Source organism: Columba livia, chromosome 3 (genome assembly GCF_036013475.1).
Source record: "Columba livia isolate bColLiv1 breed racing homer chromosome 3, bColLiv1.pat.W.v2, whole genome shotgun sequence".
Classification (NCBI taxonomy): domain Eukaryota; kingdom Metazoa; phylum Chordata; class Aves; order Columbiformes; family Columbidae; genus Columba; species Columba livia.
In genome coordinates, this window is record NC_088604.1 from 88,471,321 (window position 1) to 88,491,563 (window position 20,243).

At 37.8% G+C, this 20,243-nt stretch overlaps 1 protein-coding gene across 4 annotated transcripts in view; it reads left to right on the top strand.

Moving 5' to 3' along the window:
* ZFAND3 (zinc finger AN1-type containing 3) overlaps window positions 1–20,243 on the top strand; it is a 139,422-nt gene that overhangs the window by 18,821 nt on the left and 100,358 nt on the right. For 3 of the 4 annotated variants that reach the window (XM_065058130.1, XM_065058133.1, XM_065058131.1), the window contains exons 2-3: window positions 16,356–16,396; window positions 18,432–18,458. The exons of the other annotated variant lie outside the window; for it this stretch is intronic. In XM_065058130.1, the coding sequence (XP_064914202.1) occupies window positions 16,356–16,396; window positions 18,432–18,458 (68 nt within the window). The remainder of the gene's footprint in view (window positions 1–16,355; window positions 16,397–18,431; window positions 18,459–20,243) is intronic. 4 annotated transcript variants of the gene reach the window in all.

The following is a 20,243-nucleotide window of genomic DNA, read 5'->3' on the forward strand; positions in this document are numbered from 1 at the left end:
GGTGGGAGATTGTGTGTTGTTCCAACCCCCACCCTGCCCCAGGAAGAACTTCTTTTATGATGTAAAGGCTTTTTGTTTCAAACGTGAGGGTTTAAAGAACCATGTGGTCCTTAAGTATACCTAGAAAGTTGTCCAGAGAAGATGACTATTAAGCAATATATCTTCATATTATTTTGTACTCTTGTGTTACTAAAACTAGAGCTGACTGCAGGAGCTTGACCATTGCAGCATGTTGTCTCTTGTACCATTTCTGGTCAATTTAGGGTTTCCAGAGAGCAGGTTTCACAAGCCGGAAGTTGATGATATTAACAATATTCTTATATTCTATAAATGTATGTATATTTTATATATATCACTTATACTGAAACCATGGGCCTTAGTACTTTCTTATTACCTCAAACATTTAATCTGTATAGTTGTCTTTAGCTAAGAAGCTGTCTTACCTTTTTTTAAACTTTAGGATATAGGGAAGCAAAATTTGGTCATTTCTTGTGTGATGCATAGAAAATGAAAAGCTTTATCAGTGTTTATCAGCTCTGATAATTCTAATTCTCAGATGACCCACAAATTAAATTTTGAGAAAAATTTAATCCCAGTGTCTGAAGCTTCAGCTAGTTGAAGTCTGAGGTCTTCACTTAGGTTTTTAAAAAAGTACTGCTAAAAGAAAGTGTCTCTTTTGCCTCCCCTCACCCCATTGTTTTAACCTATATGGAGACACCTAAAGGCTTTGAAATTTGTTTTATCAGTAGAGCTGTTGGGACTGTCAAACCATTTCTTCACTCCTGTTGAATTTAATAAAGTCTGAAGAGCAGACGTGGGAACTCTCATAAACCTTTAGTGAGGGAGCTGGAAGTGAGTTGGAATATATGGTATTGTTCACTTTAGCATTGCTCAAGCATTTTGTGAATGCCTCTCTTATCCTTTTTAAATAGATGAAGTGTTCATGTTTGGTTTCCTGGATTTATTTTTTTTTTTTTTTAATACTTCCCAATGTGTTCATTCTCCCACCTTCTGATTTGTTAGTTCGTATGCTGAAAAGAGAAGCAAGAAAAAAATAGCCCAAAACTCTCATAATGTAGTATAAAAAGGAGGCAAATATAAACATTTTTGTGTTGGTTACTCATATTTTCTTTTATTTACTAGAGAAATTTTCTGGGTTATTTTGCATATGTGATACTGAATCCTGTAAAAAGTTACAAGATTTATCCTGTTCCTCTTAATACAGTATTCAGCATTTCCCTTTCTATCAATAACTTACAAGACCACCACATTAATTAATCACAGAATCGACTGGGTTGGAAAAGACCTCAGAGATCATCGAGTCCAACCCTTGGTCCAACTCTAGTCCGTTTACTAGATCATGGCACTAAGTGCCATGTCCAATCTCAGTTTAAAAACCTCCAGGGACGGCGAGTCCACCACCTCCCTGGGCAGGCCATTCCAATGCCTGACCACTCTCTCTGTAAAGAATTTCTTTCTAATATCCAGCCTACATTTCCCCTGGCAGAGTTTAAGCCCATGCCCCCTTGTCCTGTTGCTAACTGCCTGGGAGAAGAGACCAATCCCCACCTGGCTATAACTTCCCTTCAGGTAGTTATAGAGAGTGATGAGGTCACCTCTAAGCCTCCTCTTCTCTAGACTAAACAACCCCAGCTCCCTCAGCCTCTCCTCGTAGGTCTTATGTTCAAGTCCCTTCACCAGTCGTGTTGCTCTTCTCTGGACCCGCTCCAGCACTTCAATGTCTTTCCTGAACTGAGGGGCCCAGAACTGAACACAATACTCCAGGTGTGGCCTCACCAGTGCAGAGTACAGGGGAAGGATCACTTCCCTTGTCCTGCTGACCATGCTATTTTTGATACAGGACAGGATACCGTTGGCCTTCTTGGCCACCTGGGCACACTGTTGGCTCATGTTGAGCTTCCTGTCAATTAGTATCCCCAGGTCCCTTTCTGTCTGACTGCTCTCCAGCCACTCTGCGCCCAGCCTGTAGCGCTGCAGGGGGTGGTTGTGACCAAAGTGCAGCACCCGGCATTTGGCCTTATTGAACTTCATCCCATTGGAATCAGCCCATTTTTCCAGTCTATCCAGATCCCTCTGCAGACCCCTCCTGCCCTCCAGCAGGTCGACACTCCCTCCCAACTTGGTGTCTTCAGCAAATTTGCTGATGATGGTCTCAATCCCCTCATCTAAATCGTCAATAAAGATGTTAAACAGGGCTGGACACAACACTGACCCCTGGGGAACACCACTAGTGACTGGCCGCCAGCTAGATGCAGCCCCATTCACCAGTATTTGGTTTCTGTGTGCTGGTGATAGGCTCTTAATAGTACTGTCTGATTTTTGTAAGTGGTTTTTGTTCCCTATAGATTTATTTGCAGGCTGGATTAACGTGTAATAGTGCCCATTGCAGACAGCATTTGCTGCAGCCTTGCAATACAAATGTAAGCGGGCTGTGATGTAACTTGGATTTTATGGAGCTGAGGGCTGATCTGAACTTGGTGCAAGTCGTGCTGTGACTCATCCATTGGTACTGAAGTGTGTTAATCTGTTTCTGCAATACATTTCCTTTATGCAGTAAATTCTCATTAGTGTTTCTAGTAGTTCAGCTGATTCAGTGTTTACAACAGCAGGAACCCTTGTGTGCTGATAGTTTGAGTTATAAAAGTGTTTCACAGATGTTAGAGTCCCTAGAGACTTATAAATGTTCAGTGCAAACTGGCAGAGACCTGCAGAGCGCAGATTTTGTAACACAGCAGAAAGGCGCTATGCTGACGTCTGTCCTGTGCAGGTACTTCTCTGTGATGCCTCATCACCTTAGGGGTCATGGGTACAACCCCTGAGGTGCTTATGCCTATGGTATATTTGAAAGCATATAGGGTCATCAGAGTTTTTACTAAATAAACTGTCATTATAGTGTTTTGACTTCAGCTTTGTGTGAGGGCCAAGGGGAAGTGGGCACACATGTGCAGTCTGTCCCTGACTCCCTTTGCCTTTATTGTATTGCCATGTCTGATTTTTATTTATTTATTTGTTTGCTTGTTTATTTATTTTTTGTAAAAAGTGTTCTGCGGGCCAAAAACTAAACTGAGATTTGGAGTTCAGGGTCCTTTCTCTGAGAAGGTCAATTAGACACTGGAGCGATTTGCCAGTTCTTCATAGAATGTGCTCAAGACAGGTGGAATATTTACTATTAAGTAACCTCTTGTATAGGTGAAGAACACTTTGAGACACAGCTGGTCTTTCTTGGAAACTCTTTCATTTTAACCCATACCTGGTTCATATGATAAATTCTCTCAGGAAAATAAGTGATTTTAGGAATGCTTAAGATTTACTTCTAAAAGATAGAAGTTGGCTGTAGTTGAATACAGCTAGTTGAGTACATACCACAACACCTGCGTTATTTCTTTTGCTTTTAAGCACGCTAATACTTTCAAGAAAATTAAGATCTGAGTTTTGATTAGAGAACATTGTTGTAGATCTGACTGCCTTTTCAGCTGATAATCAAGTAAATAAGCAAAGGGTTTAATATTCATGCTTCTCATTCTAATTTAACAAACTCTGGGGATCTCCAGGTTTAATGGGTGGTAGCTGGAAGTACACCTGTGGCTAAGTGATTAGAATATGTTTGTAGTAGATTGGGAACAGTACTGGCTGATGGCATAAGGAATTACGTACAGTGGTTTGTTCCTTGTCATGGATTATAGTAGCAGCATAGAAACTTTTACAGTGATGAGTGTGAGTTAAAATTATTTTCAAATAGTGAGTCCTTTAAGCCTGTGAGATAAGCGCAGGTGAAAATTTCAGATCTTCAGTCTTATAAAGTGTGGACATTAAAAACTACAACTTTGCTTTCCTATGCTCTGATTAGAAGATAACAGCTAAAACTGGAATGCAAAAGTGTGTATTCTGGTGTTAATCATGACCTAATACATTAGTTTGTATCATCTCCTGTGTTAGTAAATAATTTGAGAACTATGTAATCTGACATGGTAGCAGAATAAGTAGCCTTGTGATGGTTTATTTTTTAGTCCCTTATACTTCAGCTGGTAGAATGGAGTTTGTCTTGCCTCAATTTAGTCAAGTTTACACTGAGAACAAAATCCTTCCAATTGTTGTGATGAAGATGTTAAAAGCAAAACCAGAGTGTTTAGATATACTATTCTATATTTCATTTTGGCTTTTAAGAATTTTTTGTAATATATTACATGGCCCCCCCTGTCCCTCATCACATTGTCATTTATCTTAGTAATTGCCAAATATTGGTGGACTGCATTAGAGTTTGCTAATGATTTATTTTTTTTTTTTCCCCTGTATCCAGTTCAATAGACATACATATGGTCAACTTTCTCATTACAGAAAGTTGTTCTTTTATAAGGTACTTATTTTCAAGACTTTTGGTTTGAATAGACTGGCAATATGCCATTTTTATTCAGTTGAGTTCAGGTGCCGAAGACCAGAATACTCTCCACTAAAAGAACGCATAGGATGCTCTTCATCCTCTTTTTGAAGCAGCTTCACTGATGCTTAGTTGTTCTGTATTTGAACTAAATTGTATTGTTAAAATTACAGAAACACAAATAGCTGGACCTGTGAGCTAACAGTACTTAATGAGAAGATTGAAGATAATAACTCAGTATTTGCTGTTAGATCAGAGATGGACAGGTTTTAAATCTGTTTTTTGAAAAACAGATTTAAAAACCAGATTCCCCCTGTCTCTCCCCCACCCCCCTCAACCCTGCCTTCAGAATTGGGGTAGAACATTTAAGGTGCTGCTTCTTCCTGAAGATCTCGAATGCCAATACTTCTATTGTATTTGCTCTTGAAGTTCAGGCATCTGCATTCAGAATGCTTGAAAAAGCAACACATTGACACCATGGTGCATTTCATTATTTTAAAGGTGTTTTTTATTTTACGCCACATAAATTCTGGATGCTGGCTGAAGTGATTTGGGCTCAGAATGTTTGTAACAGTGGTGCTGTACTTTAATGTGTAGCTGTTTAGCCCAGTTTAATGTGTTTGAAGCATTTTTCTGTTAAAAGGAAAATTGAGAAGTGTTTTGAAATAATGTATCAGGATAAAGTGCAAAGGTGAGGCAGCTGTTCCTTGTGTGCACATGAGTCATAGGATTTGAGGGAAGCAGCATGTAGATGTGCAGTCCAGTTGCTGAACTCCTCCACATTATTGAGTCATTAACTTTCTAGCATCCTTTACTTGGAAAGAAAATGTAGTTGGCCAGTATGCCTTGAGTCAAGTTCAGATTTCAGAAATCACATTGAAAATGCAGGAGGTGGTCAAGGTATTCAGACATTAAAATATAATTTGTATGCTTAATGCTTTGATCATGGCTTAAAAAACCCCAACCCAACAACAAAAAAACACCCCAGCACCCTAAAGAAAAATATCGTTTGGGTATTATGAAGACGATGTTGTGTATGGATTACAACTGATAGGAGAGGCAGAGATTCTTCTCAGGGGTAGGAGGAAGAGAAACAAGTGTCATGATGCTGGATGCTCCCTAGTGTAAAGGCTTCAAAACTTAAATGTTTTGCAATGTTCCCTCTGGTATCTGGCCTTTCAAGCACTTCCATTTCATTCTGGGTTTCTTGACTTAACTGTGCAGATTTTGGGTTCCCCCCTTCCCCAGCTTTGGCATTTGTTTTTTGATGGGATGATTTGGGATGGTTTATAGAGCATATGTTGTTCACAACAAGTGACGGGTCTGAGGGCTGAAGGCAGTTTTCTTGGCCAGCATCTATTGTTTCTTAGAACGTCCTGAGAAAGCAGCTTTACACCAAACGTTTCTCTGAAAAGAAGATGCTGCTTTGATATAAACTATAAATGGAGCTGTAGGTAACAACTTATCATAAGTCTTCTTTCACTGAACTGAGGATGCTTAGTGTATGGCTTCTTTTGTATTTACTTGTGTTTGTGCCTAGATGCACATTTATGGGGAAAAAAAAAAATCCCACTTTCCTCTAGCTTCAGGTTAATGTCTTTCTTTTTGTATGTTTCTGTTTGTCATTAGCCTACTCTTGCTTACAGTGTTTGTGGTTTTTTTGGTGGTAGGGTTTTTTTTTTGAGGGCTTGTTTGCTTTTTTTAAGTAGTGTTGCCAAACATTTATGTTTTTATTGGTTTGTTCCTTGAACTCTTTGTAAATTTTACCTGATTTATTTAGGTTTTTCCAAACACTTCAGAAGTTGAATGTTTAACCCAAACATCTTGAAGGAATTGTTTATAAGCAGTTTTATGGGGGTTAGAAATGCTATGTTCCTTGGAATTACGCTGAACTCTGCCTTTGTGGCAGGAAAACCAGAAGCTACACATGAGATCTCAAGTTTAAATATCCGAAGTGTTCTTTTGGGTCAACATTTGTGTAACATATTACTGTAAATATCACTTTATAAGATTGCTGCAATATAGCGAGTGGCATTCTGTTTCTTTACTGTGGGATGTTTTTTGAGGCTGAGAGTCTCTGCACATTACACAGAATCACAGAATCGACTGGGTTGGAAAAGACCTCAGAGATCATGGAGTCCAACCCTTGGTCCAACTCTAGTCCGTTTACTAGATCATGGCACTAAGTGCCATGTCCAATCTCAGTTTAAAAACCTCCAGGGACGGCGAGTCCACCACCTCCCTGGGCAGGCCATTCCAATGCCTGACCACTCTCTCTGTAAAGAATTTCTTTCTAATATCCAGCCTAAATTTCCCCTGGCAGAGTTTACTTGAGAGATGCAAAATCTCATACAGATGTCTACCTGAGAGCTATTAGTCTGTTGACCTAAATTTCTGGGTGACTAAGATAAGCATTCAAACTACTTCTGCTACCAGCAGGATAGTACTGGATCACTGAAAAACAACTGCCAGAATTCTGCCAGAAAGGAACTTAGTGTTTTTTGCAGTGAATATGATGAGTTAGCTGTGGTTCATTTCACTTCTAAAAGTGACTTTTTCTGTTTTTTTTCTTTCTTTTTTCTCTCTCTCTCTTTTTCTTTTTTTTTTTTTTTCTTTGTACCAGCAGAGCTGAAATGCTTTCTACCAGCATAAGACGATCTGCTTTTAGGGGTATTTTGTTTAAATAGTTAACTGGCAGGTTGCTCCTAGTGTAGACATATCCTTGATAAGATTAACTTCAAATTCCTGAAGGAACAGCTGAAGTACTTATATTTGTAGCCCCGTCTCATGATCCTGTTCTACAGATTTCTCACCTGGGAACTCAAAATGACTGTGTGTAATCAGGTGTAGAGGCAGCACTGATGGAAGTAAGAGCGCTATCGCTTCCTGATTGTACAACTGGGTACAAGACAGACTGGGATGGAAGAAAGTGCGTTTTCCGTAGTGAGGCTCCAGCCAACCTTTTGAAGACTTTACTGAAGCCTGCTTTAAATGGGGAGAAGAAAAAATGCCTGCTAACTTAGGTGCTGGTAGCTTCTTTTAGATGTGTGTTCATGAACAGTGGAATAAGATAGGATTGCAGACATCTTGTCAAAATTCTTCAACTGCTTTTCAAGAAACACAACAATTCTACAATTCCAGATGGGTTCAATAAGCAAGGATTGCAAAGAACTGTAAAACTAATTTATGAAAGTATGCTGTTCTGTTGCTGCTTTTTGGAGCGCCTTGGGGAGATCTAGACAAGTGAGGTGTCCTGCTGGACAACCTGTGCGTTACTGAACAGGACGAAGCTCCTCACCAGTCCTGCAATTGTGATGCTTTCTTCCTTCGTCCAAAGGACACTCCTTCTTCATTTTGGCTCCTTTATTTCTGAACCTAGCTTTCTGTGCTTTAACTCATAGAAATGAATACTCAATGTAATTCTTGGGGTTCTGACTCCTCCTGTCACATCTTTTGCATACAGTACACCTTTAAGTGCTTTATCTTTCCATAGTTGGGGATGGTCAACACTTTAAAGTTCTTTTTCCTTGTGTAATATTTGACTTGTTACACATTAAAAATAGATCTCTAGAATGAAGGACTTTATAATTTTGATATTCTGCTAGCTTTTGAGAGAACACAGTACTTTCACATACATAAAACAGATAAGGTATCTAAAATACTTTGCAAGACTTTTTTTTTTTGTGTGTGTGTCATTAAAAAGTTCTAACCATTCCAGGCCATACCAGGCATTTTAAAAGTATTTTTTTTCCAAAGAAAAGTGACTTTCATTTAAAAAATAAAAATACTTCTCTATGCTTTTGCTTAGAGAAGAAACAAACTGGGCTTAAATTGCACAAGAATTAAAAGTTTTCCTATTTCCTAAGCTACATCTAGTTGTTCAGGTCAGGAAGTATTGGAACAGGTTTCCTGGGCAGGTTCGATATATAACTAGCCGTGCTTTTAAGTCGGGCAAAATGGATACTTTCTTGAGGTTTCTTCCAGGTTCGTTTTTCTACAAATGTTCTACTATTTAGTATATATTGGTGATCCTGTGGTGAAAGGAGTAACATAAATGGAATAGGCTTAAAATGCTGCTTATCAGCAGAGTATTGGAGTGTCTGATCTGAAAAAAATGATAACGTTGGTACAATTTCATATTGTAAATCTAAGAAGATTGTGTTTTCATAGGGCAATGTTAGTTATTGCCTGCAATGCACATAAATAATTATCATAGGATCACAGAATAGTTTGGGTTGGAAGGGATCTTAAAGCTCATCTAGTTCCACCCCCGCTGCCATGGGCAGGGGCACCTTCCACTAGACCAGGTTGCTCAAAGCCTAATCCAATCTGGCCTTGAACACTTCCAGGGATGGGGCATCCACAGTTTCTCTGGGTGGCCTGTTCCAATGCCTCCCCACCCTCATGGTGAGTAATTTCTTCCTTATATCTAGTCTGAGTCTACCCTCTTCCAGTTTAAAGCCATTACCCCATGTTCTATCACTATTCCCTTGTAAAAAGTCCCTCTCCAGCTTTCTTGTAGTTCCCCTTTAGGCACTGGCGGGCACTATAAGGTCTCCCTGGAGCCTTCTCTTCTCCAGGCCAAACAACCCCAACTCTGTTAGCCTGTCTTCATGGGAGAGGTGCTCCAGCCCTCTGACCATCTTCATGGCCTCCTCTGGGCTTGTTCCAACAGGCCTATGTTCTTCTTATGTTGGGGAGCCCAGAGCTGAATGCAGAACTCCAGGTGGGGTCTCAGGAGAGTGGAGTAGAGGGGGAGAATCTCCTTGAGGAATTGGTGGAAGGTGGGTAGATTGGAATTTTCAAATTTTATTCCTACTTTTCTATTAAAGGCCTCTTAGACTTTGTTGATACTTAGTATTTCAACCTTTTTATTGTCCTTTAAACAGCAGGCTACACATCTTTGTGAAAAAGATGTGAAGACTTGCAGAAGAATATTTGGTGGGAGGATTTTGCTACTGAGATTTTTTTTTTTTTGGTAAGAAAGCCTAGAGACATGTAGTTATGGGAATATGAAGCATTTAGCTTTGACTGGAGGGCAGCAACTCTGAGCTCAGCTGAAAGCCCAGTTGAATCTGATCTAAGTTCTTACAGCCTGTCTTACAGAGTTTAAATGCATTGGATTTTTTGCAGTTTATTATATGAATTGTTGGAAAAGGCTTTACATTGAAACTCTATCAGTGTTTTTTTTTGTCAGAGCCCATGATATGTTTTGTAAGAGTAAGGAGCTACTTCGTTGCTGTATATTTTCCTCATTTTCCCCTCTTACTTATTTGTGCTCTTCTCTGGCCTTATTGTCAACAAAGTACTTCAGTGTCTTTGTATATTTCAAAACCAAAAAGTGCTTCAGCCATAGAGTGTTAAAAGAATGTTTCAGTCTAGCTATTGAAAAAATAATAAATCAGGGTACAACTTCTTCATTGGGATGCATCAGCATATTTTTTGAGTGTGGAAAGCTGCCAGGAGGGCATTGCACTAGTACACCATGCTGTGCATAAAGTTTACCCGCCATTTCATTTCAAATTGAGGTCAAAATGGTGAGGTCCTCACGAACGTGTGACTCACTAACTGAAGCATAATTTTCAGCAAATCTTGAAATGATAAGCAACACTTAAATTGTTTGCGATGAAAATGAGGAGTCCAAAAGCAAGATAACTCATTTTCCAAGCAAAAAACCTTGCAGTAGTAGTAGTGATAATAATAAAATCCTATTGATAGCGCTTTTCTGATTGAATTAGAATTCTTATCACTGGGCATATGGGTTTAGAACAGCTGATGAAGTAGAGGACATTGACTATATTTGTGGGATATTTAATTTCAGATTTTATTTCACTTAAAAATCTGTTTCTGAGTGTACGTGAATGTTCTGGTTGCCAAGTTCTCTAGGTCCACCTGCATTTGACATGCTCCATTTCTGCTCGTTTATTTGAAAAGAATTTGGCATACATCATTCTTGAAGAAAAACCCAGCTACATCAGTCTAAAAATATGAATAATTGTTTAAACTGTCCAGAAAACCTTGCCTGTATCTCATTAGCAAGATCATAAATTAAGGAGGAACTAAAAATATCAAATATACAGCATCTATGAAATCAATGAGGTGACTTCTGATTTAAGAAGGTAAAATGGCTTTCTTCAGAAGCCGGTGTATGGGATATACAGAACTTTCAAAGGAGGATTGAGGGTCTTATTAACACAATCTAATTAACCTCCTTCCCATACAAGGTGAAGTATTATATGCTCGAAACGAATGATGAAAAGTGTAAGGGAAGTGCAGAACTGGATCAATTTTCTTTTAATGATAAATAATCCTTCTAGTCTGGTTGGATAAAAGTAAACATATGTGGGCTATGGTTTTGCTTTTGCTGTGTGCCAGGATTCAGCTCAGAGTGAATTCTTCAGCAGAGTTATAAACCTTTGAAAATTGCTTTATAATGGAAATGGTGACAGGCCATTTACTACAGTAGTATAAATGCATTGATTTAACATACGTATAGTTGTCCTAAGTTGCCAAATACATGAAACAGTATGTACTGATTGTATAGGGTGGAGGCTTCTTTGTAGTTTTAACTAATTAATGACATGATTCATATTATGTTAACATTTCTCAAACGTACGGCCCTTGACAGTATTGGACAGGCATCATTCAGGGGCTAAGATACATTTGTACTGTAGTGACACTGTGATCCCACTCTAATTGCTATACTGGAAGGGGACCAAGAAGCATTTAGCATGATGCATTTAATCACCAATGCAATTATAGTGCCACTGAAGCAGAAATGTTTTCTTACTAGCAAGTCATAGGAACTTCTGAATCATAAAGAATCATTACTAGAAATGCTCGAAAACCTCATTCCCAATAAAAATGCGGAATCTATGATTTTGCAATCATACTTAATTAGCATCTGTGGCTTAAATATCTTTAAAATTAAATAGCAAATACATGCACGCTATATGAACGCATTATTATTTTCCTCCAAATTCCTTATTCTTCTATCCTCAAAAGACGACCAAACAAAAATTATTTTCAAGAAAGGCTATTATTCTGGTGTTGTTTTTCAAGCATTGAAAGTACACACCTATGCTAAATCATTATTTACTTTTACTCTGGTGTGGCTGCATGATTCTTGCTATTGGTGGGCATTTGCATTAATAATGCCAGTTCACTGTTACCTTAAAAAGTGTAGGAGACCTAATATAGACAAAGCTGAGAATTTGCCCTTTGGCACTCTACATGGATTCAAAGTAGGATTCGTTTTTAGCATTTCTGATTTTTTTTTTTCTTTCCTTTTAAAGATGGGGATGGGGAAGCTAGGAAGTGCCTGACAATCTGCTGGAAAATGTAGGCTTTTGTTACAAACCATTCGATATCTATTAGGTATGCCTATATACATTGCTTGGCAGAAAATTATTTTCATTGGAAAAGCTGAGATCAGGCAAATTTCTGTATAATTCTTTTAAATGTTCTTTGACTGTGTAAAATTTCCACATGTAATTTGTTCTTGGACCTTCAGATTGAGATTTGTCTTCTTTAGGTTCTGGCTGTTCTGATCAACTACGAGAGGGGGAAGGAAAACCAAACTTCCAGTGAAGGCATTGATTTGCATGGTGTCTCTCAATGGTAATTGCCAGATGGCAAGAAAGAAAAGGAATAATTAGTATAATATGTCAGAAATTTGAGTAAATAACTTTCAGTGGTTTTAGTGAAATAGAGAAGGCTACACCTTCACAAGAATTTACTGGAAGTAACATATGAAAATGGAATCAGGAAAGCAAGCAGAGGGGCTGAAAAAGATTCTTCTTTAGTTTTATTAATTAGCTACATATCAATGCACAGGATTTAACGTATGTTATTTTTAATACTTAGTGCCTCTCCCTGACTCTCACTTTGCGTTATTCATCTTTAACCAGAGATGCAGATGTTGATCTTGCTGAATTTAAGACTGTACAGCAGTCTGCGTGTGCCACTGTCCGAAGGCTCAAATAGTTTATTTTGCTATGGAGGTTTGTAGGCACAACAGTGCAAATAAGGGATGAAGGTTTGAATAGCCTCAAACGTGGTTTTATTTTTATCCATACATGTGATTTGTTTGTTGCTTGAAGTATACATATACCTTCCAGGATTTCACATTTCTGTAAATTTTTTCTTCTTTCAAAGTCCATGTGTCATTGTTACCGCTTTCATGGCTGTGTTGTTAAGGGAGTGTTTTTTTTCTTTTGGGAGTGGAAGCACTTTTAATACTTAGACTTTTTTCAGTCCAAGTCCTGGGGAATCGTAGCCCGCAATCATTCTGTAGTCTCTGGGGTTTTCCAGCCGGCTTGAAGTATCTTCTGCCTTTAACTTGCTTTGCCACTTGACCTTCTGAGCTTGCTTCACCTTGTGGTTTCCAACCTACATAATAATTTTCTGTCAACCTTTAGTTAAATTATTTCTTTTTGACAGATGGAAGTACCTTCAAGTAGGGTTTAACTTCATATTCTGCCTCAGAGATAATACCATTCTATGTGATTTGATTTATCCATAAATATGAATGTCTTACTGAATACCAGCTTAAATTATGTAGAAGTGGAGACTGTAAATTGCCAGTATAAAACTGGTTTTCTAGGGATATTGTACACAGAAAATGTATAGTGTGGTAATTCTGGATTAGTGCTGTTAAGCATGAAGATGGCTTCTATGAAGGGAAATCTGGGAATTACCTTAATATGTTTGGTTAAAAAACATGGTGATTTGATAACTGATTCACAAGCATGTCAAATATCCCTGGCCTACTGCAGCAGAATGGTCTAGAAATGTTGAGTGTCAGCCTAAAGCCTTGCAGTCTAAAACATGCAATTCTCATGGCCAGGCCTGACTTTTAATTTTTGCTTTACTGTGCCTTCTTCACTTTTACTCTCATGAGTTTACTGTGATGTTCCTAGAAACCTGAAACGTGTTACTTTCTGTAAAAGCCACCTGCTCTAGGTAGAGTTGGTCACTGTGGCCATCTCCTTCCTATGAAGTGGAAGGAAAGGAGGCTGTGTTATGACCAGGACTGTGATGCTTTAGAGCTTTGAGTGTTTCAGATAAAACTGCCTCAGGTAATAGATATTACAGATGTATGATACGTTTGAAAAGGCTATCAGGAGCAAAGAAATTCTATATTTTGGTGGTTTTGGCTGGCAGTATCAGTTTCTGGTGAATGTTGGAGTCAGAAGGAAGTATTTAATGCAAAACAGTGATGTGGTTAACAAGATTTGCTACATAGAGAAAACAACAATATGTAGGTTTGCTCATTTTTAGGATTCTGGTGGGACGGCCCTTGCCTGCTGTAAAGAGGAAACTCTAGAAATAAAAGGAGGTATTTGCAGTGTAACAAGGAGCTGCTGAACATACATTTTCCATGACAGACATTGACATGACTCTCAGATAATAAATAACTAGTAAGTTTGATGTACATAACCTGCTTAATGCATTTTCTTTGTAAAGCTCTTGTTTTAATTAAATATTACACTTTGAGAAAGGGGGTGATTGTTGATCAACCTGTTACTCTGTCTCTGGTAAAAAATGGCATTTTCTTAGTTCTAGTTTAATGTTGATGGATCTGTAGTGACATGTGACTGTGTCAGAGAAACTAAAACACAGAAAAATCCCACTCAAAGTTCAGATTCTCTTCTTATTTAGCAATCTTTGACTGACTTGGATGCATTTAAAAAGTATACAAAAGGATCAGAAAGTGATCCTTGAAACTGTAACAGCGAACTGAAGTTACTTAGCTCACAAGCTCCAATAGCAGTGTCCTTTCAGAAAATCGGGGGAGAAAAGTGTGTATGTTAAGAGTAAATGGCAGCATTTCTTCTTTTTTTCACAGAGCTGTATGTTGTGTGTGTGTGTTTTCCATTGTTGGTTTGCTGATAAGTAAATATTACATGGGGCTTTGGATTGATATTTAACAGCTGAGATGGTTGATGATACCACTGAAAACATTTGTCATTGCCCGTTCCAATGTCATCAGTATGAACCATCTGAACTCTACCTTTCTTTTTCTTTGCTACCCCTGGGGTTTAATGGCTTTGCAGAGAAGCTCCTGTCTGGCATTTGAGCTGCTCCAGAAGGTCTAACCCATAAGCAGCGAGTACTGAACTGCAGCACACTAATGCTGGAGGTGTTGACTCACCATGCTGGTTTTAATTGCAGTTCTTTTGAAGGTAGATAATCTGTGCCGGCTGTCAACATAGATATTGAATCTTTGGGTATACACCAATTTGATGGTGTATTTGTAGGCTACAAATGCTGTTCTGCTTTTCTTTTCCTGGGAATAAACTTTTCTCCTGTGCACATGCTGTTTGCATTTAAAATTAGCTTTCATGTGTCTGTGGCTCTTGCAATAGCTGGCAGACGCTTATGTCTCATATCTGCAGTGAACTGCGATCTTCTAGAATTCTTGAGTGTGATGTAAAGCAGCTTTCAAATGTGCATGAATTGAAAAGCATTTCTAATGTTTTGATGTGACTAATACTAAGATATGATTGACCAAGTCTGGATTTACTTTGTAGTAACAAAGTAACATACATTCAAAATATCCATTTGCAAATGTGGGAGAGGGAGAATTCTATAATTCTGATAGATGTGTTCATTTGTCATATAATTGCTTTGAAAAAATTGGCAAAGTTTCTGTCTCGAGATAATAAGCAATCTTGATTTTTATAACTTGTAAGATGCAGATCTCATCTCAAAATTCCATCCGTGTTTGGCTGGAAATAGAAAACAACTGGTTTGGTAGTTGCAGTTGGTTTTGTATATGTATATTTCTAAAGATAAAGATGCAATTGATTTGGCTAAATTACATGTTCCAGCTAGAGGCTGCCCTGAGGAGTCAAAACAGTCTTGAGGGCGTGGACAGTTTTGGTACGACCATACCTATCAATATGTACTTTCAGACCTGCTCAGGATGGTGTTAATGCTTATACAGAATGGCAGAGCTGTTTCAGGAATGCTGAACAAATCAAATATTGGGCAGTGGACACAGAAACTGGGTTGCTCTTACCTAAAGACATTTCAACATGAGGAGAACTTTTGAGAATATCCTCCAGCTCCCTTTGTAAAAGAGATGTTGTGATGTTAGAACTTTTCATAAACTGGGAGAAATTTGTTCTCCCAGACTATATTGCTTGGGGTAGTTTCATGGTAGCCCTAGAAATGTCTATACCTTTTTTGGGGGGGGGGCTACTGACTTTCTGTATGAGGGTGAACAGTTGTGGCATAATTGTGCAAACACTCTGGAGACATCTGGGAGGCTTAAGATATTGCTGTCATTCTCCAGCTGTTTTTCTTTCAGCTGAAGGTTACTGCCCTTAAAGTTGAGCCTCACTAATGGATCATGTGAACCATCCCAGTCCATGTCAGTACAAAGTCAGCCAGGTTATTTTAAATTACTGCTGGGTGCAGCTGAGGGTAGTAATGAACAGCCTGAGGTAATAACTTCTTAAGCCATTCCAGCTAGACTTCCAAGAGCACATCTGTCTGTGTCCTTATAAGTGCAATACTTTAATCTCTCTTTTGCTGTACTGTATTCAGGATTTGTCAGGGCTGCAAAGCTGTTGCCAAGGAGAGTCGAATATTCAAGTGGAATGTATTGACTCTTCCTGCCTATCGTTATTATCAGATTGCAATAGAAAGATCCAAATGACAAGTGTATAGCATATACATTGAACGGTAAAGGAGGCTTATTTTCAAATATGAGGTAAATGTGTGGAAGCCATGTTTTGGAAGCTCTTCAAATTGGAAAGATATTGCCAAATGAAGTCTCTTCCCCTTGTCCCTGTTCCTAGTTCAGCCACTTCTAGCCACTTATCTTTGATTCCTAGCCATTTAAGTTCTTACCATCTCTGTATGCTTGCTTCATTCCCCAAAAAACTTCCCTGTATTGATTAGAATTATAATGAATTTTTTAGCTGTATTTTTTTTATTTTTGCCCCAGGTCCAGCAAGACTATGAATCTCTGTTCCAAATGCTTTGCTGGTAAGTGCAGTAAAAGGTTTTGTGTTTTTGTTAGATTATTGAAACCACATTGTTGGCATCTCCTTCAGGATTTGTGCATGGGCTTTATCCTTCAGTGTGTGTATAAAACCAGATATTCCTCCCTTTTGTGCTTCATTTATTTGCTAATCAAGAACCTCTTGTGTAAGTATACTGATCAAACCTTGTTCTTGAAGTTTATGGAACTCTGGAACACCCTTGAACTGCAGAGGTCTACTGTCAGCATAGCTCCTACACGGATGATGTGACTTTCAAAATGCACAACTCTGAATTAATTGTAATTTGGAATTTTGTAGGATTTATTTTGTAATAACCTCTGGAATACAGTATGGATAAAAAATGAAAAGTTGGTATAGGAAACCTCTTGCTCCATTTCTTTTTAACTTGCAGCCCTTCCACATGAAGTCATAAGCAGCTTCTCAGTTAGGATAATTTTAATTGCTACATATTATTTTCTTATTGTAAAGTAATTTCTGCTGTGTAAAGTGTTAGGAATTGCTATTGACCTTTTTCTGTTAGCATTTTCTAGCTTTGCCTTTCTGAATTTTTTTTTTACATTATTAATATTGTAAACTTATTTTTAGTTGTAATATCTGTCAGTTCAGAATTCTTTATCTCTCTTGGAGGAACAGATACAATGTTAAGAAGTTCAGATTTTTTTTTTTAAGCTTTCAGTCATGGGCTTGTCTACAAAACATTACCTTAATATTGAGCTTACAGAATTTTTTTTAAGGTTATTGGTTTCTATTACAAAAATAATAGACAAAACTACAGAAAGGTGTGGTGGGGTTTTTTTTGTTTGTTTTTATTTGTTGGTTTGTTTTTTTTTAATTACAAAAATAAATTTGGACTTGTAGATTTCAGATCTTGGGTTCAGCATCACTTCTTTAAACAAGCACCTGGGAAGTAAAGATTGTCAAAGGCTGTTCAGCAAAATGATGCATATATTTCTCTAGCTGTTTCCCAAAGCAATGGAAACAGTATGTTGAAGAAAGTGCAAGTCTTTCTTTGTACTCTTTCTGTACTAACCGCTGTCAGAACAAGCTACCAGGTCTTTGATTTGACTGGATAGAATTGTTATGTTCATATTAGCACTGTAAACAGCTTCTGTTTGCGTATCTCAGAAATGTGGATTTTCTGATTCTGAGATATCAAAATGGCCCATCCCTCATATTCTGGGTTTAAAATAGTACCCAGACTTCACAGCTAGCAGTCCAGGTATTAAGCAAAGCATCTTTTATTTTGGTTTTACTGTTAGTTTTTTGCCATTTTATTTTGTTTTATTTTATTTTATTTATTTCATTTGTTTTTGACAAGAAGGAAAGTTCTTAGCTTCTATTCTTTAATTCTTCTGAAAAGCCATTTATTACCTCTGATCAAGTTCATTTTTCTGTTGTAGAAATACATTTGTGTGATTTTTGGGGGGTTAGAGGTGGAAAGCTTGTCTTTTGAAATTTTCAGGACTTTACAGCCTGTTCATTTTAGTGAAATAAGACTTGAAGAGTTTGAGTAACTTAAAAAAGTGCTGTTAGCTGGAACAAACCGAAGTATTGTGGAAAAAGGCAAATTTACTTTATTTTTTTAGATTTTAAACTATGATTCCTTCAACAAGTAGCATTGAAATAAGCAGTCATATTCGAGTAGTAACTCAAAAACTGTCAAGGTTATCAGTCCCACAAAAGTCATCCTTTTTTTTTTTTTTTTTTTTGTTACTAAAATATTTTTAGCTTATTTTTTATATTGGGTTTCAAGCCACAGTATTGAAATAAAAAGATGTATGCTCTTTTTTCAGTAAATTTAACCATCACAGAGAGAAGGATTTTAGGCAAGTAAGGTGTTGAAAGATGTTTTTCATTATTCCGGGCACTCCAAAGATACAATGTGAAAAATGTTCCTCTCATTTATCTTTTAATGTGGCAAGATACTCATTCAAATGTATTGAAGCAGATTTATATGCAACGGAAAATTGGGAATTATTATTTCTCTTGACCGTCATTTCCTTTCTCTTTTATTTTAGAAAAAAGAAATCCACACAACGAAAAAGGTTAGTAACTTTGTTAAATGTTTTTGTTGGTTTTTTTTCCAGAGGGAATCCAGTCTCCCTGGTTTTTAAAGTCATTTCAGGCACACAGAGCAGCAAAGCCTGAGCGTTATGTTTTTATATAAATCAGGAGACAAGGGCAACAAGTCAGCAAGAGATGAAAACTTTGGGTTTACATTGCAATATGAATTATTACGTGGAACTTTGCTATCTTTACGGGTTTTTCAGACCTTCTGAACAGTGTACAAATTTGTAAATACATTATCATGAGTTCCTCTTTGTTTTTGCCCTTCCTCTCCTTCCCATTCATGGTCATAGTTTGATGTCTGTTGTTAATTAGCACAGAAATGGAGCAAAGGGCAATGGTTGGAGGCTGTCAGTTTGCCTTCTTGTTTGACCACATACTTTTGATTTCTAAATGAATTATCAAGATAAATTCACTGAATTTTCACTCCCATTTGTCCTCAGATTAAACAAACAGCAAAAGCAACAAGATTTATTTAGAAGAGCAGGCCCCCTTGTTTTGGCTTTGTACTTTTTTTTTTTTTTTCTTTTAGTAAACCCAGGAATACTTTTCACAGGTTACTATAGAGATTAGGTTATTCAGCTCTCTATGGCAAGAGCAAACTGGCTACTGCACATCTATATGCAACCCTTTGTCTAGAAGAACCCGATGTGTTGACCTAGGAGGTTCACTGAGCTCTTCTGTACAGCCATAAATCTGTCCTTCATTTGCAACAGATGAGTTCTTGGCTTGCACATAAAGGTTGATCAGTACTGGAGAGGAACTTGAAGTTAGCCATCCTCTTCAGTCCTCTTTGCTACCTCTTCAGCCCAGCTGCCTGTTCCAAGAAGGAATACCTGACTGGTTTTATTTAAGCCCTGTAGAAGCAGCAGCCTCTGAAATGTTCAAGAGCCTCTTTGAAACCATTTCAAGTTAATTGTACTCCAGCAAAGTACTTTACAACATTCTGTCTCCAATTCAGTGCTGACCACATGCTATCAGTGCCTCAGAGTCTCCAGATATAGTACAAGTGTAGTCCTACGCATTAAATTGCTTCAAATAAATTTGCTTTTCAGATGGTTAAGGTATAGCTGCTTCGGACCTCTTGCACATCCAGAATACAAATGCAATAAAGTGTGGGGTTTTTTTTAATAAGAATATAGGCTGGTAAGTGAAAAACCCTATGATTTATGGCCAGAGTATCTCCCTTAGTGACACCACATCTTTTGCTAACATTGCAACCTCTCTTCTTTCAATATGGTAAACTGTGAAATCTGAATGATTGAAATACAGGACAGTAATGAGTGAAATTTTTCAAAAGTGCTCTTTATTACTCTGTCTTTGCTCCCATCAGATTTATGGAAATTTTAATACCAGCTTTGTGTAGGGGCATTATTTGAGTACTTTTGAAAAGCCACTTTTACAAAGTAGGCTCTTTCAAGCAGGAACCCTACAACCGTTCATGAAACAACACCCAGTACCTCAAGAACTCAATTTTAATTGTAACCTCTGGGAACAGTCACAGAACAAACTATTACAGAGTAAGAACAAATATTTAAATACAGAAAACTGTAAACCTAGATTCTCTACTTAAATCACCCCCCAGAAATGCAGTCTGCCTTCAATCCATTTGATTGTGAGTCTAGAAAGTTTGATTTGTGTTATGATGCAATCAGCATTGGAAAGAGGGGTGCAGGAATTGGATTTCAGTGTGTTTAATAGTATGTGAAACTGAAGGTAAGTGCAGCACTGGGTGGTTTGGTGGAGAGATGCACTTGGAAAAC